The sequence below is a fragment of the Xenopus laevis genome, chromosome 7S (assembly GCF_017654675.1).
Source record: "Xenopus laevis strain J_2021 chromosome 7S, Xenopus_laevis_v10.1, whole genome shotgun sequence".
Lineage (NCBI taxonomy): Eukaryota > Metazoa > Chordata > Amphibia > Anura > Pipidae > Xenopus > Xenopus laevis.
In genome coordinates this window covers 53,413,072-53,435,107 of record NC_054384.1, presented here as the reverse complement: position 1 = coordinate 53,435,107, position 22,036 = coordinate 53,413,072, and the positions used below count along the sequence as shown (strand labels likewise).

At 38.2% G+C, this 22,036-nt stretch overlaps 1 protein-coding gene across 1 annotated transcript in view; it reads right to left on the bottom strand.

Annotated features, from left to right (window-relative positions):
* Positions 1-19,988, bottom strand: part of LOC108697560 (protein dispatched homolog 3) — a 102,039-nt gene extending 82,051 nt beyond the window's left edge. The window contains exons 1-3 of the mRNA XM_018227707.2: positions 19,771-19,988; positions 9,155-10,076; positions 5,992-6,211 (exon numbers count right to left, since the gene is read on the bottom strand). Coding sequence (XP_018083196.1) covers positions 5,992-6,211; positions 9,155-10,070 — 1,136 coding nt within the window. The 5' untranslated portion in view covers positions 10,071-10,076; positions 19,771-19,988. The remainder of the gene's footprint in view (positions 1-5,991; positions 6,212-9,154; positions 10,077-19,770) is intronic.
* Positions 19,989-22,036: the final 2,048 nt, after the last annotated feature.

The window sequence follows — 22,036 nt, the reverse complement described above, 5'->3', positions numbered from 1 at the left end:
CTAAGGAGGTCCCTCTGTGACAAGGAAAACAGGCTAATACTAACTTAAGGTATAATTCTCCACTAAGTAATGCAAATTTCAAAAGAAAAAGTAGTAACCTCTGCTGTATGCTGGCAAATGCACAGAGTCTGTCAGGTTAAATGGGAGACCTAGAATTAATTGCATGCTGTGAAAACTATGATATAATTGGTATCACTGAGACCTGGTGGGATGAAACATGTGACTGGACTGTGAATTTAAATGGTTACTGTCAGGTATTGTTGGGATTCAAGCCAGGGTCCTTTGGGTTTCTGGTTTGATGCCTTAACCATTTGGCCAGGTGAGCAGCCTGTAGGGTTGCTTACTATGTGTTGCCTGGCCTCTGCAGCTCCAGCCCACCTGCAGCCTGATTGGTCTCTGCAGCTCCAACCCAGCTGCAGCTTGAGTAGTTGCAATCAGCCAATCAGGACTGACTCTGCCCTATTTAAGGGCAGACCTTAGAACACTCCTTGCTGGAGCATTACATTGTCTCCCTAGTACTGCAGCAGCGCCCCTAACTAGGTTGTTCAAGCTCATGCCCTTTTCCCTTGTTATTCCTCCTTTACTTGGTCTGCCTGTCCTTGTCTATCTAGTCTTATCTTGCTTTACCCTATCTTGTTCCTTCCCAGCCTCTGACCCTTGCCTGTGCTCATTTCCTATTCCACCTTGTACCTTTCCCTGACTTCACCTTGTATCGACCTTGCCTTGCCTGTTCCTACTTCCTGTCCTGTTCTGCCTTGAACCCTGTCTTATACCTTCCCTTGTCTCTCTCTCTCTCTCTCTCTCTCTCTCTCTCTCATTCTCCAGTGCTATTTGCTCCTCTTGCTATCCAGTCTCCCTCTGCTCTCCTGCTACTCAGTCCTCTCCTGCTTTCCAGTCTTCCCCTGCTCTGTGATTGGCAAACCTCTTAACTTAATTTTTCAGGAGGTCTGGCATGGTGCCGAGAGACTAGCGAATTGCCAATGTGGTGCCGCTGTTCTAAAAGGGATCCAGTTCTCAGCCTCAAAACTATAGGTGTAGACAACAAGATTTCACTGGAGAGCTGATGTGTTGAAGTAGTTAAGCTTATTCTAGATGCATTAGCACATGAATAAACGTATTAACTACTTCAACAAATCAGCTCTCCAGTGAAATCTTGTTGTCTACATGATACTTCCTTTCTGGACTTGGCAAAACCAGACCACTGTTTGACTGAGCTACCAACGAGACCCACGGTTTGTGGCATCAAATTATTTTACTTTGGACACTCAAAACTATAGGCCAGTTAGTCTGACGTCAGTGGTAGGAAAGCTTTTCGAAGGGTTAATAAAGTATAAGATACTGGACTTAATAACAAATCATAATACTATGAGTTTGTGCCAGCATGGTTTTATGCGTTATAGATCTTGTCAGACTAACTTAATTTCTTTTTATGAGAAGGTGAGCAGGGACCTCAATTCTGGGATGGCAGTGGATGTGGTTTACTTAGATTTTGCTAAAGCATTCAAAACAGTGCCACACAGAAGGTTACTGATTAAAATAAGGCATGCTGGCCTGGAACATAGTATTTGTATCCGGATAGAGAGCTGGCTAAAAGATAGATTACAAAGAGTTGTGGTACATGGAACATTTTCTAAAGGACCAGTGTTGTTAGTGGAATATCGCAGGGCTCTGTACTAGGTCCTTTACTTTTCAACTTGTTTGTTAATGACGTGGAGGTGGGCATTGAAAGTACTGTTTCTATTTTTGCAGATGATACTAAATTGTGCAGACCTATAGGTTACATGCAGGATGCTGCCACTTTGCAGAGTGATTTGTCTAAGTTGGAAAACTGGGCAGCAAACTAGAAAATGAGGTTCAATGTTGATAAATGCAAGGTTATGCACTTTGGCAAAAATAATATAAATACAAGTAAATGGCAGTGTGTTGGGAGTTTCCTTAACTGAGAAGGATCTAGGAGTGTAACGTTCACGTTATCAGGAACCTTGCACAGTGATGGGTACACTCAAATGCACTGGGAATCACTGTCGATTCCTGTGTTCACTGACGCCCTTTTGGGGCCCGGGCTTTCTGCTGCAGAAATCAACAAGGAATAAGTGTGTGTAGCGCTATAGTAAACTGACTTGTGGTAGGACAGTTTAGCTACTTTCCTTGGTGGGCTAAGACCACCGATGAGCTCTCTTTCTCAGGGGTAAGCCCTCGCAGCGGGGTGGAGGCAGACACCCCTCTGCAGAGACTCCCATAGGGTACACCTTGGAAGGCCATGTATCACTGCTAGGTACGGCAGGGACCCAATACAAGACCCGGACAAATCCTTTCTCATCAGACGGTTCTTGTGCAACATACGCAAAAGCATTAAATAGGGGGTTGCCCCTTAAGAAGTGATTCACAACATCTATGGGGCACCCCTCTGGGACATTATCCACTACAAACGTGTAGTCAGGATCCGCTCCAATTTCTAAGGACCAGTCCCACAATGCTGCTTCAGACAAGGGAGCCATTATGCTTTTGCTGTGAGCGAAATGTGTGAGGGATACACGCTCACAATATAATCAGTAGGCACACCGCTCAGGGAATAAGAACTACAGACTTTCCCCGCCTAGGTGCCTTTTTCCTACTGAGTCCGCACACGCAGCGCCTGTCACACTAGGCCGCGTGCGATGTTACAGTTCAACCCTTTAAGAGCCCCACGTACCGGGCGCCAAAATGTAGCGCTATAGTAAACTGACTTGTGCTAGGACAGTTTAGCTACTTTCCTTGGTGGGCTGAGACCACCGATGAGCTCTCTTTCTCAGGGGTAAGCCCTCGCAGCGGGGTGGAGGCAAGGGTGTAGTGTAACTGTAACCTGATGCGATAGCACAATGATGGGCGCCAGTAGTTCTTTAACAGTTGAACAAAGAACAGTATTTATTGAACAATAGCACAGAGATCATTTAGCACATTGATCCACAATGGAGTATAGAACATACACAGCAGCATAAAGGAAGCATATACTCACAGCACGTATAGGCTGAATCCCCACAGGCTAGGGAATAAACAGCAGAGAGTAAGTTGACAGCATGTGATGGGTATTGCCCAGTTTTCAGGATATCTTCCAGTGGCAGACTAGGGGAACTCCTGACATCCCTATCTCAACACTTGGTTCCTTACTCTGGGTCAGTAATACCCTGGGATCTTAATCCCTCTAATCTCCTCGGCGGAGCCTTGAGCTGCTCAACTAATTAACCTATCACTCCTAGAGCGATCTATAAAACGAGTATAGCTGTCTAATTACTAGGGCCAAGGCGCCTAGGGTCAGCACCACCCATTCCCTTCCAGCCTGCTTGGTTGGGCTAAAGCAATGGACCCAGAGCACATGGTTCTTAAACCTTTTATACTCTGGCACAGTGCCATCTGGTGTACACTGTGTGAACTGCAGGGGTTACATAAGCACAAGGTCCCCGTAAGGACCCACTAAGGTGTCCATATTACTAGGGATGTGCCTGTCTGTAATGTGTAAGGGTGTCTAAGATTTTCACATCCCTACATGTGTAAGTAAAAAAAAGGCCGTAAAAGAGGTACCAGCAAGGATTAAGAGAAGACTTGGTCAAGATACAGGCAAAAGTTTCAAGGCAGACGACAGGAATTGTAGTCAAAAAAGTCAGGCAGGAGTTGAAAACCAGTTATTCAAAGGCAGAATAAACTCTTGGGCAGGATCAGTAAACTTAAACCAGCTTGGGCACGCTCAAAATGGAGGACTGGGCTTTTAAAGCTGTTTTGGCGACAAAAATTAGTATTCATCGCCTTTTCGTGATGTCTCAATGCGAGCGTCATGACTCTCGGTGTCAGCATCACTTTAGCCCTGAAGTCTTGGAGAGACGCTGGAAGATAACAGACCTTGACAATCTCCCGGCGCGTCTTACAGTACCCCCACCCTTCAGGAGTATCCTTTGGGAGCTCCCAAACCATGTCTGGAAACTTCTTGAGAAAGTTTGTAATTTGTCGAGAAACATGAGTATCGATTGCTTTCACCGAAGACCTCTCTTCTGGTCCAAAACTCCAGTGAACCAAATACTGAATACTGCCTCTCACTTTCCTGGAATCCAAAATTTCTTTAACTTTGAATTCTTGGTGATCATGGAGAATAATGGGAGCAGGACGAGGTTGATCAACTGAAAAATGAACATCCATGAACATCTCTAATTCCTTTCACGTCTCTTTGCTTGGCCCTGAACCCGGAAGTGCGTGCCTCTGCACCAGAAGTCTTGGAGAGACACGCCGGGAGGTAAGAGACCTTGGCAATCTCCCGGCGCATTTTACAAGGGGTTTTGTAGTTGTCTAATTTGAGCAGTGTCATTCTGTGGCCACAAATAAAGTACTGTCTTGCATAATGAAGGGCATTAACGTAAGAGATGAAAATATAATTATGCCTCTTTATAGGTCTCTGGTAGAGCCTCACCTGGAGTGCAGTTTTGGACTCCAGTCCTTAAGAGGGATATAAATGAGCTGGAGAGGGATGGAATACTTAAATTATTAGGTCAAGGTTGGGGTTGTTTTCTCTGGAAAAAAAAGGCATGATTACACTTTACAATAACATTAGAGGACATTATAAACAAATAGCAGGGGACCATTTTACCCATAAAGAAGATCACCGCACCATAGGCCACCCCTTCAGACTAGAAGAAAAGAACTTTCATTTGAAGCAATGTTGTTGGTTCTTCACAGTGAGGTTTTGGAATTCACTCGGTGATGTTGTGATGGCTGATTCTGTTAATGCTTTTAAGATGATTTCTTGGATAATATCAAAGAACTCTATAGTTAGTATAGATATGGGTATATATAATTTATGTGAAGGTATGGAGGGGTGTGTGTATGGATGGTGGGTTTTCATTTGGAGGGTTTGAACTTGATGGACTTTGTCTTTTTTCAACTAGATTTAAGTATGTAACTGTAATTATTGCCAATTCAAGTATTTACACACCAGTTGCTACCAATAAATATTAAAAACAGCTACAAGCCAGCTTATTCTAGATGGGCTTATTTACACGCAGTTGCACATTATACAATTTTGTTTTTACAGTTTCTCATTGGTGTAGTTCAATAGTTTCTTAGAAAACTGTGAAAGGATTCTTGAATCAAATAATTTATGACAACACACTATTATATTGCTTGGCTCACAGAGCTATTTAACATGCATATATTTCAGCTCCAACTAATTATATATGCTCAGAGCCCTCTGTTATTATTGATCTGGGGACAGCTGCTTGCATTAGTTATACAGCCATTCTTACAAATGCGATCCTCCCATTACATCTTTGGGAGATAATTCAACTTAAGCAGACATTCGTGCAAATAACCACATGAGCTTAGAGGTCCTCTGGCATGTACAATCCAGGCCTGTAAAGAATTTGCTTTAGTGTACAGTGTTGTGGGGTTTTGTTTACCTAAACAGTTATAGTAAGATCTGTGTTGCCTTAAAAAAATCTTTAGTTTCAAATATGCACAGTTTCTGTACATTTCTAGGCTGAGCCGAACTCTATAAACAGAAGTTAATGTCTTGTTTAATAGGTCTCATACCTACAACTAGTTGAATGAATGCTAGAATGAGTAGTATAATTAATTTATGCCAGCCACTGCTGGATAGCTCTTCAAAATCAGAAGCAATAAAAAAGTGTAATACAATACAGTTTACATTACAAATATGCATTTCTTATAATAAATATTACTCCTACTATCATTGCCAATGTAAGTATTTCGAGACCCCAGTGGCTGCAGTATAAAATTATGACATACAACATACACACACACACACTTTACAATCTGAATTTTACTTAAACCACTGGAACATGCACCTCATATTTCATCTCCCAGCAGTTATTGTGCAACAATGAAATTTAAGATCCTGCAATAATCCTAGCACCACACCTACCAAAGGTGTATACAGTGCAATCCCATATTCTGCAATATACCCCAATAATTTAAGTAATACAAGAAAGCATAGATTGCATGTTTTACCTTGTGGATTCTTTTGACAATATATTAATGTATGAAGTGACAAAATTTTGAAACTTCCTGTGTTGCTCCTCCCATCGATCTTCTACTGAATAATAATTAGGCAGTGGTGCACCAAACAATATTTCACTGCGAAGAAGAGAGCTTTTGAGATTTTCAGTAGTAAGTCCTTCATCCACATACCAGTAAAATTCAGGATGGGTCATTGCCAGCTTTAACGAACCTGCAATGCAACTATAAATATTAATTTGAAATGCCAGAATATGTCATCTACTGTACATAACAGAACACATTAATACAACAGTACATTAATATGTATGTTTATATTTATGTATACATGCATAAAGAAGGATCCAATAACTGTGTTTATTTATAAATTGTTCACTAATATTAGTAAATGCTAGCATTCACAAACAGAATAAAACAGTATTTGGTATGTTAACCATGTCGCTCAATACCAAAATAAAATAGGTCTGACACTGACCTTACATACCTTTACAGAATTTAAGGGAGCCATCTACTCTTTTGGACCATCCCAATGTTTTCTGACATTACAACATGTTTCACACTTTATTTTACTGATTTTCTCATACTCCCTTTCATTTGCTATGGTACCAATATGCTGTAAAAAGCTGGTATAATTCCAATTTTTAAAAAAGGAATTATGGCCTCAACCTGGGAATTAATGGTCTGTAAGTCTAACATCTGTTGTGGGAAAGTTATGAAGGTTTGCTAAGGTATCAAATTCAGGATTATACGCTACATGCTGCAGGATGGCATATAAAGTAGTAATCAAAATGTCTCTGTATCACAGGCAGATCATGTAAAACAAATGTAATTGCTTTTTTTCCTTTCTGAGGCATTTTAGAGGCTTCAAATGCGTCTTTGTTTTCACTTTCAACTAGCAGTTAGGCAGGTTTCACTTAGTCCAGACAATAAGGATCTCAGCAAATGCAAAATCTTCAGTTTTGGACTGCTTTTTGTCTTCACTCGAGCCGAGGCATAGTATTCGGGTGCTGGCAAATCATGCAGCAGAGGAGTGGGTTCTCAGCCTGCGACAACTAGATTTGTTGAAAGGCCAAAAAGCCTGGGCCTAGGGCGGCAGAATTTTAGGGGGGGGGCGGCATGCCATCCAACCACACCCACATTGGTTTAGAAGTACTGGAGATTCGCAGGAGATACAATAGTTTTGTGTACCAATCCCCAGTACTCTGAACCTGATTCAAAAAAATGTGCGCAACTGCACAAAGGAAGGGGAGGGGACGGGGTCGATGAATGGCAGTGGGCCTAGGGGTGCCTGCTATGTATGCCCTGACTAGCCTTAGACAAAAAGGTTGAACTTTTTTGAACTCATCAACAATAAATTAGCTCTGTAGAATGCCATTGCTTTCTTTTACATGGCTTATCTGTTATCTGCTATGTAACCTGTGCCTTTTCTCCTTTTTCAACTTGAATGGCTGCCCCCATGGTCACACAGTAACTTGTTTATATCAACTATAGTAGTCTTTCTGAAGCAAACTCACCAGTTTTACTAGTGCAGGACAACATTATATTTTAATTGCTTTTAAACAATTTGTCAGTTTTGCACAATTTCAATGTGAAAATTATAATTTGGAGTTAGTCTTTTATGGGGGATTTTACAGTTAAATAAAAATTGTTTGTTTTTTAATAATGCCTGTTTTGTAAAGGGCATTTTGTAGTAGTTTATGGCCCAGAATGTTTCAATGTCCTTGATATATTGATTGTGGGTTGAGCGCAGAGGACCTCTTGCAGTTGTCTCTATGAATTTTATGGTCACAGCCTCATTGCATATGGTCTCAAGTACAAATGTGAACATAAATACATACACCCTTGTAAAGAACTCACTACTGTGAAACAGTGGCCAAGATGCTCCAACCCCACAGCCTCACTGCACCCCACTAAATGTTTTGAAAATTAGTGGTGAACACAACTTTCCCTTAGTTATAGTTTATACAGGAGAAGTGGCCTGCTCCATGCTGTAGCTTCCACCTTTCCAGCTACAGTATTGGAATTCTTAATGAACCAGATGAAAGTTAGGTGTAGGACTGGCCAGACCAGGGAGTACTTTGGCCAGCTTAAATATATTACAATATATGAACAAACAATCCCTGTTTTTTTTTAAAGGGGAGGGCATTTTTAGTAGCTTATGGCACAAAATGTCTCAATGTCCTTGATATATTAATGTGAGGTTGCGTGCAGAAGGACCTCTTGTATTTGTCTATATGAATTTTGTGTTCGCAGCCTCATTGCACCCCCACTAAATGTTTTAAAAAATAGCAGTGAGCACAAGTTTCCTTTTGTTTTATTTTTTAATACATATAGCTTTGATCTGTACTCTGTTTGACTTATACTCCTTTCTCTGTGCTCAGTCTGGTTTCATTAAGGTTAAAAAGTATGTATTTTTGAAAATATTTATAAAGTCCTTTAGCTACATGCCCTATTTATTATGTAAAATATTTGGTTGTTTCGCCTTTCATTCTTATTGGTCATTGTAAGACACCATGCATTTTAACCAAATATTATTATTTCTCTCATGAGGTCACACCCGGTTACACATGATTTTGTTTTACAGTTAGTATATTTATTGATTTTCTGTAGATTGAACTGCCCAGGAGGAGTTCTACCAATTTGATCTATTTTACAGCATTTTTTGTGACTCTCAGCGAAATATCCCAGACATATCAGAAAGTCTTAAAGGGGTCCTCCTCCATAGTTTTTTTTGCATAAAGAAATAAAATGCTTTCACTACCAAATACATTTTCAAACAACTTGAAAACTACCATAAACTGTAACTAATATATATTGGATGGTTGCCTAGAATTAAATTTCTTTTCACTATGCACAAAATTGTTTTTGGGTGGAGTACTGATTTTAACGTATTGATACAGTTAATAGATTTATCTCAATGTTCAACTGATTTGAGCAGTCAGCAAACAGCACTAACAATGATCCAAATTTTAATTAATGATGCAAATAACATAGGGGATAAATGGCTTAGACAATTATATTTAACTGTCAAAAAAATAGTGGTGAATGTATAGTTATATCTAAAACTATGTTTTGTCTATGCCGCTCCTAAAAACGTAACAATAGTTAATAAATCAGCCCCCATCTTGTTTATTGTTTTGTGTTGTTTTAAACATACCATAAACATCAGCCAAGTCCTGACCCATTCCATCATAATAGATTTTCCCACCTTTTTCAGTGGGGAAGAAATATGTCAGAAGGGAACTGGGTGGTGAGCAATAAGAGTAAGATCCAAGAGGAAGATCCTTTAGAGTCTCATGAGGTTTCCAACAAAATTCTCTGAAGTGTGGATGATCCATGATCTTCCTTTCAATATTGTGAATAGTCATTAGGCGTTCTTTTGTGAATATGTTTTTTTCTGAATCTCCTCTTGCTAAAAATATAAGCTCAATGCGCCAATGGACATGGCTTTGGGTAATTGGAGTCACAAAATTACCTGCAGAATCCCCTCTAGAAACTCCTTGTGAGTGACGTGACTGATTTCCAGCAATGCTCATTGATGTCTCAGTTTTTGTAACATTAATCCTATGTGTTGTGTTGTGCCTAGTGGAGCTGCGTTTTACTCTCAAAGTAGTGCATTGCTTAGAGGCATTCTGGTGGAGCTGCTGCAGCTGTTCAAAGATTAATCTCTGCAATGTTTCAGATGTAAGGTCTGCTACATCTCTTCTGTTTCTCCCCCAAGTTCCATACTGGGACTTAAGAGCAAGAGTGAGTGCATCAAAGCGCTGAGAAGATTCATGGTTTTGAATTTCAAATGCATTATAGGAAATGTCAATATCTAGAGTAGGATAGTAAATGAACATTACAATGGAGAGTACTATTGGAACCAAGCAGCCTAAGGTCAGCAAGAATGCTGCACAATAAGCATTTGTAAAAATCCATCCTACTATGTTCCAAAATCCGCAAGCAGGAATTACATCCTTTAAAGGCTTAGATTTTAAATGGCAGCTAGTGCAAACTGGTGATCTGAGGGATTCATTATCCTCATTGTCATCAAACCAAGCATCTTGTAACAGGGGATCATCTGTGTCCATATTCTTCTAGAAAACAAAATTAATAGTAATTGAAAAGTAATATATAATGATATTGTTATGCAAATAAATGTAAATTATTTTAAAAATTTGTGCAATTATTTTTTAAGAACATTACAAAAAAAATTTCCTGCATATGGACATTTACTCCTGTCTCATTCTGTAACCCCTGATTGGTTATGGTGTCCCCTGTGTGTTAAATTATTAGATTTAACTGTTAGGTATCTTGCTAATGCTATGGATAGTATATAATGCAAAACGATTATGTTGTCAAACTCTTGCTTCCTGCAACTGTAACACATTATGCTTATAGAATATATATAATATATACACCATTGGCAATGTTTGAAGATAAAGCTCAAAATATGCAGCAGTATAAATGCAAGTGGGCAGTGTTTCTTTAGCATTTCAATATGTTAATTAAATGCTCAAATATTTTAGTACAATAGAGTCAAGAACAAAGTGAAAACAATTAAAATAATGTTAAGGGTCCGATTTATCAAATTTCAAGTTAAAATAAACCTCTAAAAGTCTCCAGAAAAAACTTGGCAAGTAAAAGCTGGCGAGGATCAATAGGAATTGTTTCTAACAGCTTTGGTTATATATTTATTTTCCTGGTTCATTAAAACATTCAAGTTTTTTAGCCTCATTGAAAATATCATTATCGCTGTTGTGAGACTTTTTTATGAGAAAACATAACAAGGAATATTCAGTTACATTTTTTTCTTAAATAAGCTACTAGCTAGCATTCGAGAAAAAAAGTTGCACAAGTTTTGTCATAGTTTTTTCCTTGGTGCTTGTGTTTTTTGTTTTTTTTCAACCACAAAAAATAAGAAAATAGGCCTCTAAATATACTGTACATAATACATCATGTTCAAAGCAAACCAAAGAGGTAGTGCAACCTGAGACAAGTCAAGAAATATTCTTGGTCTATATAACATCTATAACTGATCAAATACAATTGACCCTTTCATCATATTACTTGATCCTTGATTTCCAACAACAATATTTTGCTGTAGTATCCTGGATAAACTTTATGAAATTTTTTCCAGATATGTTTGCAAATTCAACCTTGCCTACATGACAATGTTAGTATTTCAAGGACAGCAACCATTTGTGTTAAAGGGGTAGCTTACCTTCCAAACATTCTTTCTAGCTCATATGTTTAAAAAATACTATACCTAAAATAAAGTATTTTCCAGTCTCTTATATATATGACACATAAATTACTGATATTCCTCGGATGTTGCTGAAACATGTATCATGTTGTGTAACAATTTAGAGAGTAGTCAGTCAGACTTACTGAGCTGTTGTCTGGCAACAGAAGAGGCAGGGAAATTAAATAAATACATTTTAAAAAGGCAAAAACCCAGGTAGGGTTAGTCCACACGAGGAGATTTAGTCGCCTGTCGACTAATCCCCTCTTCTTCTGGGCGACATTCTCCCCGAACTGCCTCTGCGTGTCTTCCCATGGGATACCAAAGCTGCTGGCATATGCTGACCCCAAATAAAAATAGTGCATAAGAATTTTCTCGGCTGCCAATTGGCCTTCTGTGAACAAAGACCCTCGACTGCGTGTTATGTGGCACAAGACTGCCTAGCAATACAAAGACCCCCCAAAACCATATATTTTTGTAAAGTACACATTCTGATGAATCCAAAATAGATAATTATGTCTTTCTACTCCAAACTACCATACTGCAGAGTTATGCTAAAGGCAGCAGTTTTATGACATTTGTGAAAATCGCCTAAAAATATTGCAATTGCCCGCATTGGTGCCAAGGGTCTACTGAACAATTTGATGCCCAAAATGCATAGCTATACCAAAGCAGTTGGCATGTGCAATGGGAATGGCAATAAAAATAGTGCATATGAATTTTCTCTGCTGCCTATTTGCCTTCTGTGAACAAAGACCCCTGACTGTGTATACAGTCCTGTCTAAAAGTCATTTTGAAAGGCTAAATCATAAAACAGACCACTAAAATGTACCGTAATAAGCTTAAGTAAGAACTTAAGTACTGTGGTTGTTAGGTCTTTGTAACTGAGGTATGATAGCTTAAGCAGAGGTGGCTGCTCAGTAGCTTCATAATTGCACTGTTACAGTATATACAAAAGTGCATTAATACAAAAATGGTTTCCATTTGAGAAATCCCTGATCAAATATTTTACTTTTTAAATTGTAAAAAACTTTTTAAAATGTGAAAACCTTTTTAAAGTGTAAAACACTTTTCAAAATGTAAAAAAGCATCCAACGCCTAAAGAAAAACAAAGCAATGTGGTATACACAGTCCAGTGTACCAAGAAGTGCACTATACATTGGGGAGACAAAAAATCTGCTCACAAAGTGAATGGCTCAGCATGGGAGGGCAAACTCTATAGGGTAAGACTCAACTATCTTTCTACACCTAAAAGACAAGGGACACTCCTTTGAAGATAGCAATGTCCAAATCTTGGATAAAGAAGACTGCTGGTTTGAAAGAGGCATGAAAGAGGCGATTCATTTCAAGGTGGAGAAACCATACCTGAACAGAGGCAGAGGCCTTTGACACCACCTGTCTGCTACATACAATGCTGTTCTTGCATCTTTTTCCTCTGGCACTTTCAGAACACTTCACACAACCATTCATGCAACTTTCACAAGTAGCACCTGTTTCTAGGAGTTCCATGACACATTGGTAATCCCATCACAGTAATTTGCCAGAATCAACACCTCTGTGAATTCAGATGTCACCTCTCTGAAGAGTTACAGTGTTCCATTGTGATTGGATTAGTGGAAAAGCTTATATGCAGAGGACTTCCCATACCAGCCAGTTGAATTGAAGAAGCTGCTTGGATGAGTAGTGAAACGTCTTCAATGATTACTCAGCAAGTTCAGTTGTTTTAGAATTACTTATATTAGCTATACCATGACCTGGATGAATGCAAATCTTCATAGTCATGTGAAAAACTTTCTTAAAATGCAGATTTACATACATGGTATTTGTTTTGCTATTACAGCAGGTCATGTTTACAGATCTTTACAGTATTTGTCAAAGTCGGATGTTTAAGAGCTCCAAAAGATTTCTTAATATGCATGAACAGAGTAGATAAAAACAAAGCTGTTTCATACACCTGAATAGTCTTAAACCAGCTTCAGGGAAAAGTAAAACAAACTCATCAAATAAGTTATTTTAGAAAGTTTATTGGAAGGTAGGAGATATATAAGCACACAGGAAGCAGCCAGAACACTAGAAATACTTTATATTTTAAGATTTGTAAACTGAATGTGCTTTTGCTTACCAAACCACACCAAATATGTGATGTGCTTCTCTGTGCCTCAAATACCATAGAGTTTAGACCATGTTCACACAAGTACATTGAATAGAATAACAATGAAATATATTTTATTATTTACAACCAAAATAAAATATTCCCAATTTAAAAATCAATGCAAGCCATCCAGTTCTGCCATCTGTCTGTACTATTACTTGCTGGAACCTCTTTCAAAAGAGTATTTTAAATGTATTCCATATTGTAATCCATATTGTGTCACTGTAAAGAGCAAACATCACCCTTATACTGTACATCTTTGAAGATACAAACCTGTGAGAACTAAGACAGAGTTTTACCACAGAGACCATTAAAATGGTTGCTTTAAATGCTTACCTTCCTGGTCATGAAGTGGAATGTTACAATGTTTCTTTTTGGCAAAGCAAACCCCATCAAATGCAAAAATTTCTATGATATCTATGATTAGAGTAGGTTTATGGATGTATAACCTTAGACAAACTAACTGGGCTTATGTTAGAAAGAGGTGCATGTTTTAGATGTTTTGAAAAATAATGTGTGGGGTTAGATATTCCTTAATATTCCATAATATACCAAAGTATGTTCACCTATGATTACTATTAATATGATTACACCAGCGTGAAAACAGCATTTAAAGGGGCAGTATACCCCATTGTTCAACATGAATGAGTTCAATAAATTTATCCTCTAATGTCTTTTTCTTCTTCTTTATATATTAAACTAAAAGCATTATTAATAGTACAGATATGGGATCCTTTATCTAGAAACCCATTATGCAGAATGCTCTGAATTACATAAAGGCATCTCCCATAGACTCTGCTTTAATCAAATAATCCACATTTATAAAAATCATTTCCTTTTTTCCTGTAAAAATAGTACCTGATATGAACTAAGATATATAATTAATCCTTATTGAAGCTTTATGTAATGTGGATATTTTTGTTAGCAGATTTAAGGTATGGTGATCCAAATTATGGAAATACCCTTTATCCAGAAAACCCCAAGACCCAAGCATTCCAGATAACAGGTCCCATCCCTGTATTTTATAAAGAAACTCAAGAGAACTATCTAAATTACTAGTAATTTTTTGTATTTTGTATTAAGATACTGTATTGGTCTTAAATAGTCTTTGAACGAAAATTAGCCCTTGTGGCAATATGATAAATATTCTTTAATGCATTGGCTGAGCAAAAAAATACATTTTATACTACCTGAACTTGCCTGCAATCCCTCACTAGAGATGTTGTAAAGTTTCTCAACTGTGCAATAAAGGTAATAGCTGAACATATAATTTTTTTAATAATGCTAATTTTCTAATTATTTTACTGTTTTATTACAGTGCTGCTGTATTACAAGAATTTATAGATTTTATATGCTCAACATGCACAGAATAAAAAACAGCAGATTTTATATAAAAACAATAGAATTTGTTATCCAAGTATTGATGTTGATAAAACTATTGATAAAACTATTTGTAACACATAGGCTTATGTATTTTATATGTGTCTCATTTCTTTAGATATTGTAAACTAAAAAACTGTTGAAATGTTTACTTATTTCATTTATTAACAATTTTGTGCTCCATATTTACTGTTCTCCTGTATTTTCTGTAAGACACCTGATTTATATTCTGGGCTCAGCAGGGTGCATTGCTGGGGTTCAATGAGACTAGTCAAGGCATAACTGGCTGTCCTGGGTTTGTAATTGAGCAAATTCGGGGTGTAAAAATTGATTTGGTTTATAAGTGCTACAACATGGCTAACTTTGTACATGCATTTCAAGAAGGAATTATATCAAACCATAAATAGCAAAGGGGAAAATGATGAATCTAGAAAAGCACATCCACTAGAGGAGAGAATTCATTGCAATAAAATAACATTTTGAAAAACAGTGGTATACAGTGGTACACATAATTTTGTTTGTGACTATATGTGCCAGTAAGACAGCTAAAAATTACCAATGATGAGCACTCCATTAACTCCATACATGCCAGTAAGAACAGTGGGTAGATTGAAAGAATTACTTTACACTTGCACAAGCAGAATACCAGTGGCAAAGTTTTCTTCTTTCTTTGTGCTGTTTGGCAAACTCTCTTTCTGGCTGCCTGTTCCATAACACCCCAAGATGGCCATGCATTCCACAGTGGAAGGCACAGCCCCTAGGGAAGAAAAGAGGATTGGAAGGGTAAGTAGGGCATAAGGGACACTGTGTTCCCCCCACAAATCAGTGGGCCCTGAGCAGCTGCCTGAGGGTTAAAACAGCCCTGCCAACATTTATTGATTAGAAGAAATACTTTAAAGAATATTTAGGAAAGTGGGGCCAAGGGGAACTCAGCTGATGGGACACTATTAAACAATCAGTTGGGCCCTGATCCTTGTGGGTCCCGAAGACCCAGCCCCACTCCCTGCTACTAACCCCCTAATGCTTCTGCAAGTAGTGATGGGCGAATTTGCGGCGTTTCGATTCGCCCAAAAAAATTTTTTTTGGCACCGGCGTCTGGCTTTTACACCGGTGTCGTTTTTTTTTTTTACGCTGGCATAAGCATAAGCGTGCATCTTATTTAAGAAATACAGTACTAGTGAGAGATTAAATACTGTAGTAGTGTCTAAAAATGATCAGTGCAAAAACAGGGCAATACACCTAACTCAGAGGATAATACACCTAATTACACGAGGATAATACACATAATATTAAACCATTTGAAGTTAAAAGAGATTTATTACACAGAAGGTTAAATGAACTTGAGCAAAATGAATAATTTTTAGGGTGTCGGAGTTGTTGACCGTGTCATCAAACAATAAAAGAGAATGTCTTTCCCAGCATGATGCTTGATGCCACTGCAGTTGCTAACATTTACAGAATATTTTAATTATGTTTATACTCTGACTTCTACTCTTTTTGTTAAAGATTTATTATATTTTGCTTTACAAAATATTGGTTACACCAGATTGGTTAGTGTGCAATGTACAGAACCTAATTACAATGGCAGACTCATTAAGTATCAGACAAAATCAGATAAACGTTTATGCAAGCTAACAAGGGTAAAGTCTGCTATTCTACACTAATTTGAAAAGCCTGTTGTTTATTTGATGCTTCAGATTATTCTTTAGTATTGAAAGTGATGTGCCATTATTTGCCATACTGCAGAATGCTGCTGATCCTGCATATACCAGGATCAATAAAGTGTCCCCTGGAAGCAGCAAATGTTATCATATGAGAATAAAGACACTGCAGTCTGTAGGAACTTCTCTATTTCTATCTATGTAGCTTTTATATGAATGCTACAATCTGTCATGAGACAAGCACTTACTGAGTAATTGAAATTGTAATTGAAATTCCTCACTGGTCACTACTTTGCTCCAAGTACTTTGCTGTAGTATTTTGGGGACAAAGTAACATAGCAGGTGAGGTTAAAAAAAATGGCTGGTACTCAATGCATCCAACACACAGAATGTAGTGCAGATTAAATAATATTTATTAAAGAAATAACAATTCTCTAGGGGAGCCTTATGCATTTCATGCCTAGGGGCACTTCATTGTAGACTATGATTACTGTAAGTGTGCCCTAGGCACAAAACGGGTATGGTTCCTCTAGAGGGCTGTTGATCATTTGATAAACATTATTTAATTTGGACTACATTCCAACCTGCATGAGCACCTGGACTTTCTCCACCTCACATTTGGTGACATATACTATTTTAATAATTTTAGTAACATTCATTTGATTATCCATGTTGTTAACCCACCCACATAAAATTAATCAACCACTTTTACTACACCTGTAAGTAACGCATCTACACTGTGACAAATCATTATTATTTTACTTTAATATAGCAGAAGATTTGGCATGCATTACAGAGAATAATCATTAAACTAAAGCAGGGTTTGTAATCTAAGGTGTCTCTCTTTCTATTCTCCTGACTTCCTACATAATGTTAGCTGTTGGGGATTGGGTTAACATGGATTTGCTGTGAATTCTTATGATCCTCCTTTTCAGTATCATCTGGAGCCAAGTTACCAACCACGGAGAGTATGCAAGAAAACTGAAATATGTAGAGCAAACTCACAGCTTGTCAAAAACATTTAACCCTACTACAGCCCACAACGCTGCAACTTGCAAAATGTATATTCTGCCCCGTTATAAGACCATACACCTATTACAAGACCATACTCCCTTTTGCATCAATATGCTTACTTTCTTCTCTTTCCTGGGTCCCATAGAGTACATGACTACTGATCCCTTTATTCAAATCCCCATACTTAAGAGTACATACCTACTTCTGCTTCAGTTCATGTGCTGAATGTGGCTTCCTTCTTACAACCATCCTGCTCCAATACAAGTACATTTGGACTGCTCCAAAGCATGTGTGTGGTTATGTCTCCCCAGCCAAAACTAAGTACACATGCTGCTGCTTCCTTTGACATAAAACACTTTTTCAAAGAGCTCCTTTGTCTGCCCCAACAATGCCCACTAGAACTGGCTATGTGACATGTAGACAGTAGATAGACATCCGCACCTCCCTTCCTCCCAGCTCTACTGCTTATCTTTTCTACCTGCAGGGCAGACAAGATACCACTCTGTAAAAGTGTCTAATGTTAAAGGTAGCAGTTGTTATGTAAGTGAATGGTCCAGACAGAGAAGCAGGTTGAGAGTTATGGATGCGTAAGGCTCTAGTTCTAATGCCTACCCGTATCTGCTGAACAGACAATGTTATGCATTCTCTCTACACAAATGTACTTTTATAAACTGTGGCTGACCAGTGCAGTTGAACCTGGGTGTCAGCTTAGCATGTTGCTGTTTATTGAATAAATCACAGCAAAAATATTACCCACTCCTCCCACTAGCATCTGGTATTTTGAGAGAGAGAGAAAAAGGCAGCAAAGCTCTAAAAATTAACTGTGCAGCCTGATTTTCAGGGCAATTCTGTATCCTTCTTCATGCAGTGAATAGCCACAACATTGCAATGTGCCATGGATCCTGTTGCCCACCACATACAAAAACTATTTAGCCACAACTAAATTGGGAGTAGAATTGGTTGGGGCTGTTGTTAATGCACATACAGTTAGAAGAAGATTAGGAGATGTTGAAATTTGGATTCCAACAATGAAACATAAATAAGTATACTTGTATAGATTAGAGCAGTGATCCCCAACCAGTAGCTCGCGAGCAACATGTTGCTCTCCAACCCCTTGGATGTTGCTCTCAGGGTCCTCAAATCAGGTGCTTATTTTTGAATTCCAAGCTTGAAAGCAAGTTTTAATTGCATAAAAACTAAGTATACTGCCAAGTTGAGCCTCTTGTAGGCTGCCAGTCCACAAAGGGACTACCAAATAGCCAATTATAGACTTTATTTGACACCCCAAGGGACTTTTTTCATGCTTGCGTTGCTCCCCAACTCTTTTTACATTTGAATGTGGCTCACAAGTAAAAAAGGTTGGGGACCCCTGGATTAGAGCATGTACAGCTATAGATTAACTACAACTCTCAGCTAGATCATATCAGAGGATACCAGAATCTTGACAAGCCTCCCTTTCTTTCCATCCTACTCCATGACTCCTTTTTTATATGTGACTCCAATTACCCTTCTTCCCAACTTTTATGCCACTTAGTACTTCTTTGCAATATGTCCCTCATCACTACTATAAACATCCTACGCATAATCCAAACCACCCACATGCACATAAACACACCAGCAAATTTTCTGAAACCTCTGGCAATATAAACCAAACCCCAAGAGCACACACATACATCTTCAACCCACTTGCATGTATATCCACACAATTTACCAATCCACACACCTACTGTATGCTTTTCCACATGCACAGCCATCAATCCACACACGTGCCAACATATCAACATACACACCTGCTAATCAATGCACACAAATATTTACACACCCAGCAACCCATCAACATACAACAACCTACTAACTCACCTAAAGGGTAGCCATCAGGTTAAAAAAGGTAGTGTGACTGTAGGTGGCCACAATGTTATAATGTTTAGTATTGTACAGCAGGCCCTAAGGGTTAAACTTATATGGGGCCCTGTGAAAAAAAGTGACCTTCTGATGGCAGATCTTCAGTATACTTCCACAAATAACCATACATAAGCATACACACATCTAATTCCAAAGACATACTCAAACACACCTCATACTGTAAACATTTGCAAAACCATGCTCGTACCCCCCAACACATGCGCACATGCACACACCTTACCAACCTACTAACATCCAGTTGATGACAACTACATTTGTATAGAGAAACCCTTCAAAAATTCCACGAGAATGTTGTCATAATTCAGCATCATTATTCATTTTTATAAAATCTTTATATCTTTAACTAACCAGAAAATATCAAGCCATGCATACTAGACTCAACCATGTGACAAAACAGATGAGGCATTGAATCTCACCTCTTATTTGTTCTTTCTTGTGCTGCACCCTGGAACAATGCAAGATACAATGTAATATCCCTATGACTGAGAGTGCCAGGCTTCCCCTTCACACATTGCTCACTCTCACTGCTGCTTAAATCTCCGTCTACAAGAGCAGAACAGATCCTTTTATGTGGCGCTCTCCTTTGTTTTGATATCGGCATCTACCACTCAGGTAAATGGCAAAGGGGTCAGAATTCAGCAATCTTATATTCAGACACTAGATTTCCTGGAAATCTGACTAATTCTTCCAATTTTGCATCTTCCCATAGATGCTCATCACAGCAGCACAAGTCATTTTATGCAGTACTTAGTAGGGCTTAGATCTCCCTACTTTCCTAGACTTGGTACAAACCTTGTATATATTCTGCTGGTGAATACAGTTGGTGCACAAAGTCCTGCACTGGCCAGGGAATTCTAGGGCATGCAGGAGATATTAGAACATTCACTTTCAACTAGCCCCCTGCCTGAATTTTATATTTGAACACTGACAAAAAGCTATTCAATTCTAAAACTCCAGTATTTGTAAACATAAACATAAATTGTGGTCATACACTTCAAAATATATTTTGTTTTACATTTTAGAAATAATTATGTGTGCTTTTTTTTTTAGTAAGTACTCATTCTTGACTGCTTGTCAGTAGAGATAGATGCCATATATTAGAAGTACTGCATACTGTATGTTCTAATCATTTTTTGAATTAAAGCCCCCATGACAGTCTGCCTTAGTGGATGCTGGAATTTACAGTTTAACAGCAGCATTAACTCTTCCCACCCCCCAATCTGTGCTACTGTTAAGCAAATGATCACTAGGGGATGGCAGGAAGAACCATGGGTTGCCCATGGCAGTGAAGCAGATGACACAATTGTGCAGGGGAAAATATTTTGTGTAATTAGTTAATTTAATTAACATAGTGGATATGTGAAAGCAAAGGATAGATGGAATGGAATGGAGAAAACCAAAGAAAGCTGTACAGTGCTGTGTCTTAACTAGTGATATATCAATAAAAATATACATACATACAGTACAAAGCAATGCACATTGATACAGATGAGGTCAAGAGGACATTTACAATATTTAAAGGAGAACTAAACCCTAAAAATGAATATAGCTAAAAGTGCCATATTAAATACTTAACTTATTGCACCAGCCTAAAGTTTCAGCTTCTCAATAACAGCAATGGTCCAGGACACCATCTTGAAAAATGCCGGCGACATTCACATGCTCAGTGGGCTGTTGAGAAGCAAAGCTTATGGGTTGCTGCAAATTATCAAGCAGAAAATGAGTTTTGTCTGTAATATAAGTTGATTATTAAACTCTAATGCTAGTTGTGCTGGTTTCTGAGCTTCCATTTAGTAATTATCTGTATTAATTACTAAACAGCCTTAAGGGTTTTGTGAGTGGAATGGTACAAGAAGGCAGAAATTTTCATAAGCAGAGGGTGATTTTTGTGCTTGGGAAGGCTACTTAACCCATTCCTTGCCTCTCTACTTATGTACAGGGCATGCCATAGAAAAAAGTGGAATTACTGTTGTACTTTCTATGATAGCTAACTCTCTAGAATTTATCTATCTAATCTATGGTAGGTAGGTAAGTACAAGAAGCTGTCCTAGTTTTTATAATGAGACTTTGTTTGTACCCAGTAATAAACAAAATGCCAAGATATTTCTTTGCCTCTCACTAGTGGCAAGAAGGGTATGCGTAGTGCTTATTCCTACTACATAATAGACTGCTGCTTTGAGAACAGTGAAAACAAAGGGGGGACTGGGAATATAATCCTCTACAGTGCATGGACCAGACATGTAGTAGCTTCAATTTCCCCTTTAAATTTCTATTATGCTCAGACTACACCCATAGTGTAGACCTATAAAGAGGCAATATTATGTTTTCATCCCATGATTTTATGCCTTTTTTATGCAAGACAGTACTTTATTTGGTTTAATGGCCACAAAATGACACTGCCCAGAATTAGACAACTTGTTATCTACAAAAACGCCTAGATCCTTCTCAGTTCAGGAAACTCCCAACATACTGCCATTTAATGTGTAACTTGCATTCATACTATTTTTACCAAAGTGCATAACCTTGCACTTGAACCTCATTATCCAGTGTGCTGCCCAGTTTTCCAATTTAGTCAAATCAATCTGCAAAGTGGCAGCATTCCACATGGAAACTATAGTTCTGCACAATTTAGTATCATCAGAAAAAATAGAAACAGTACTTTCAATGCCCACCTCCATGTCA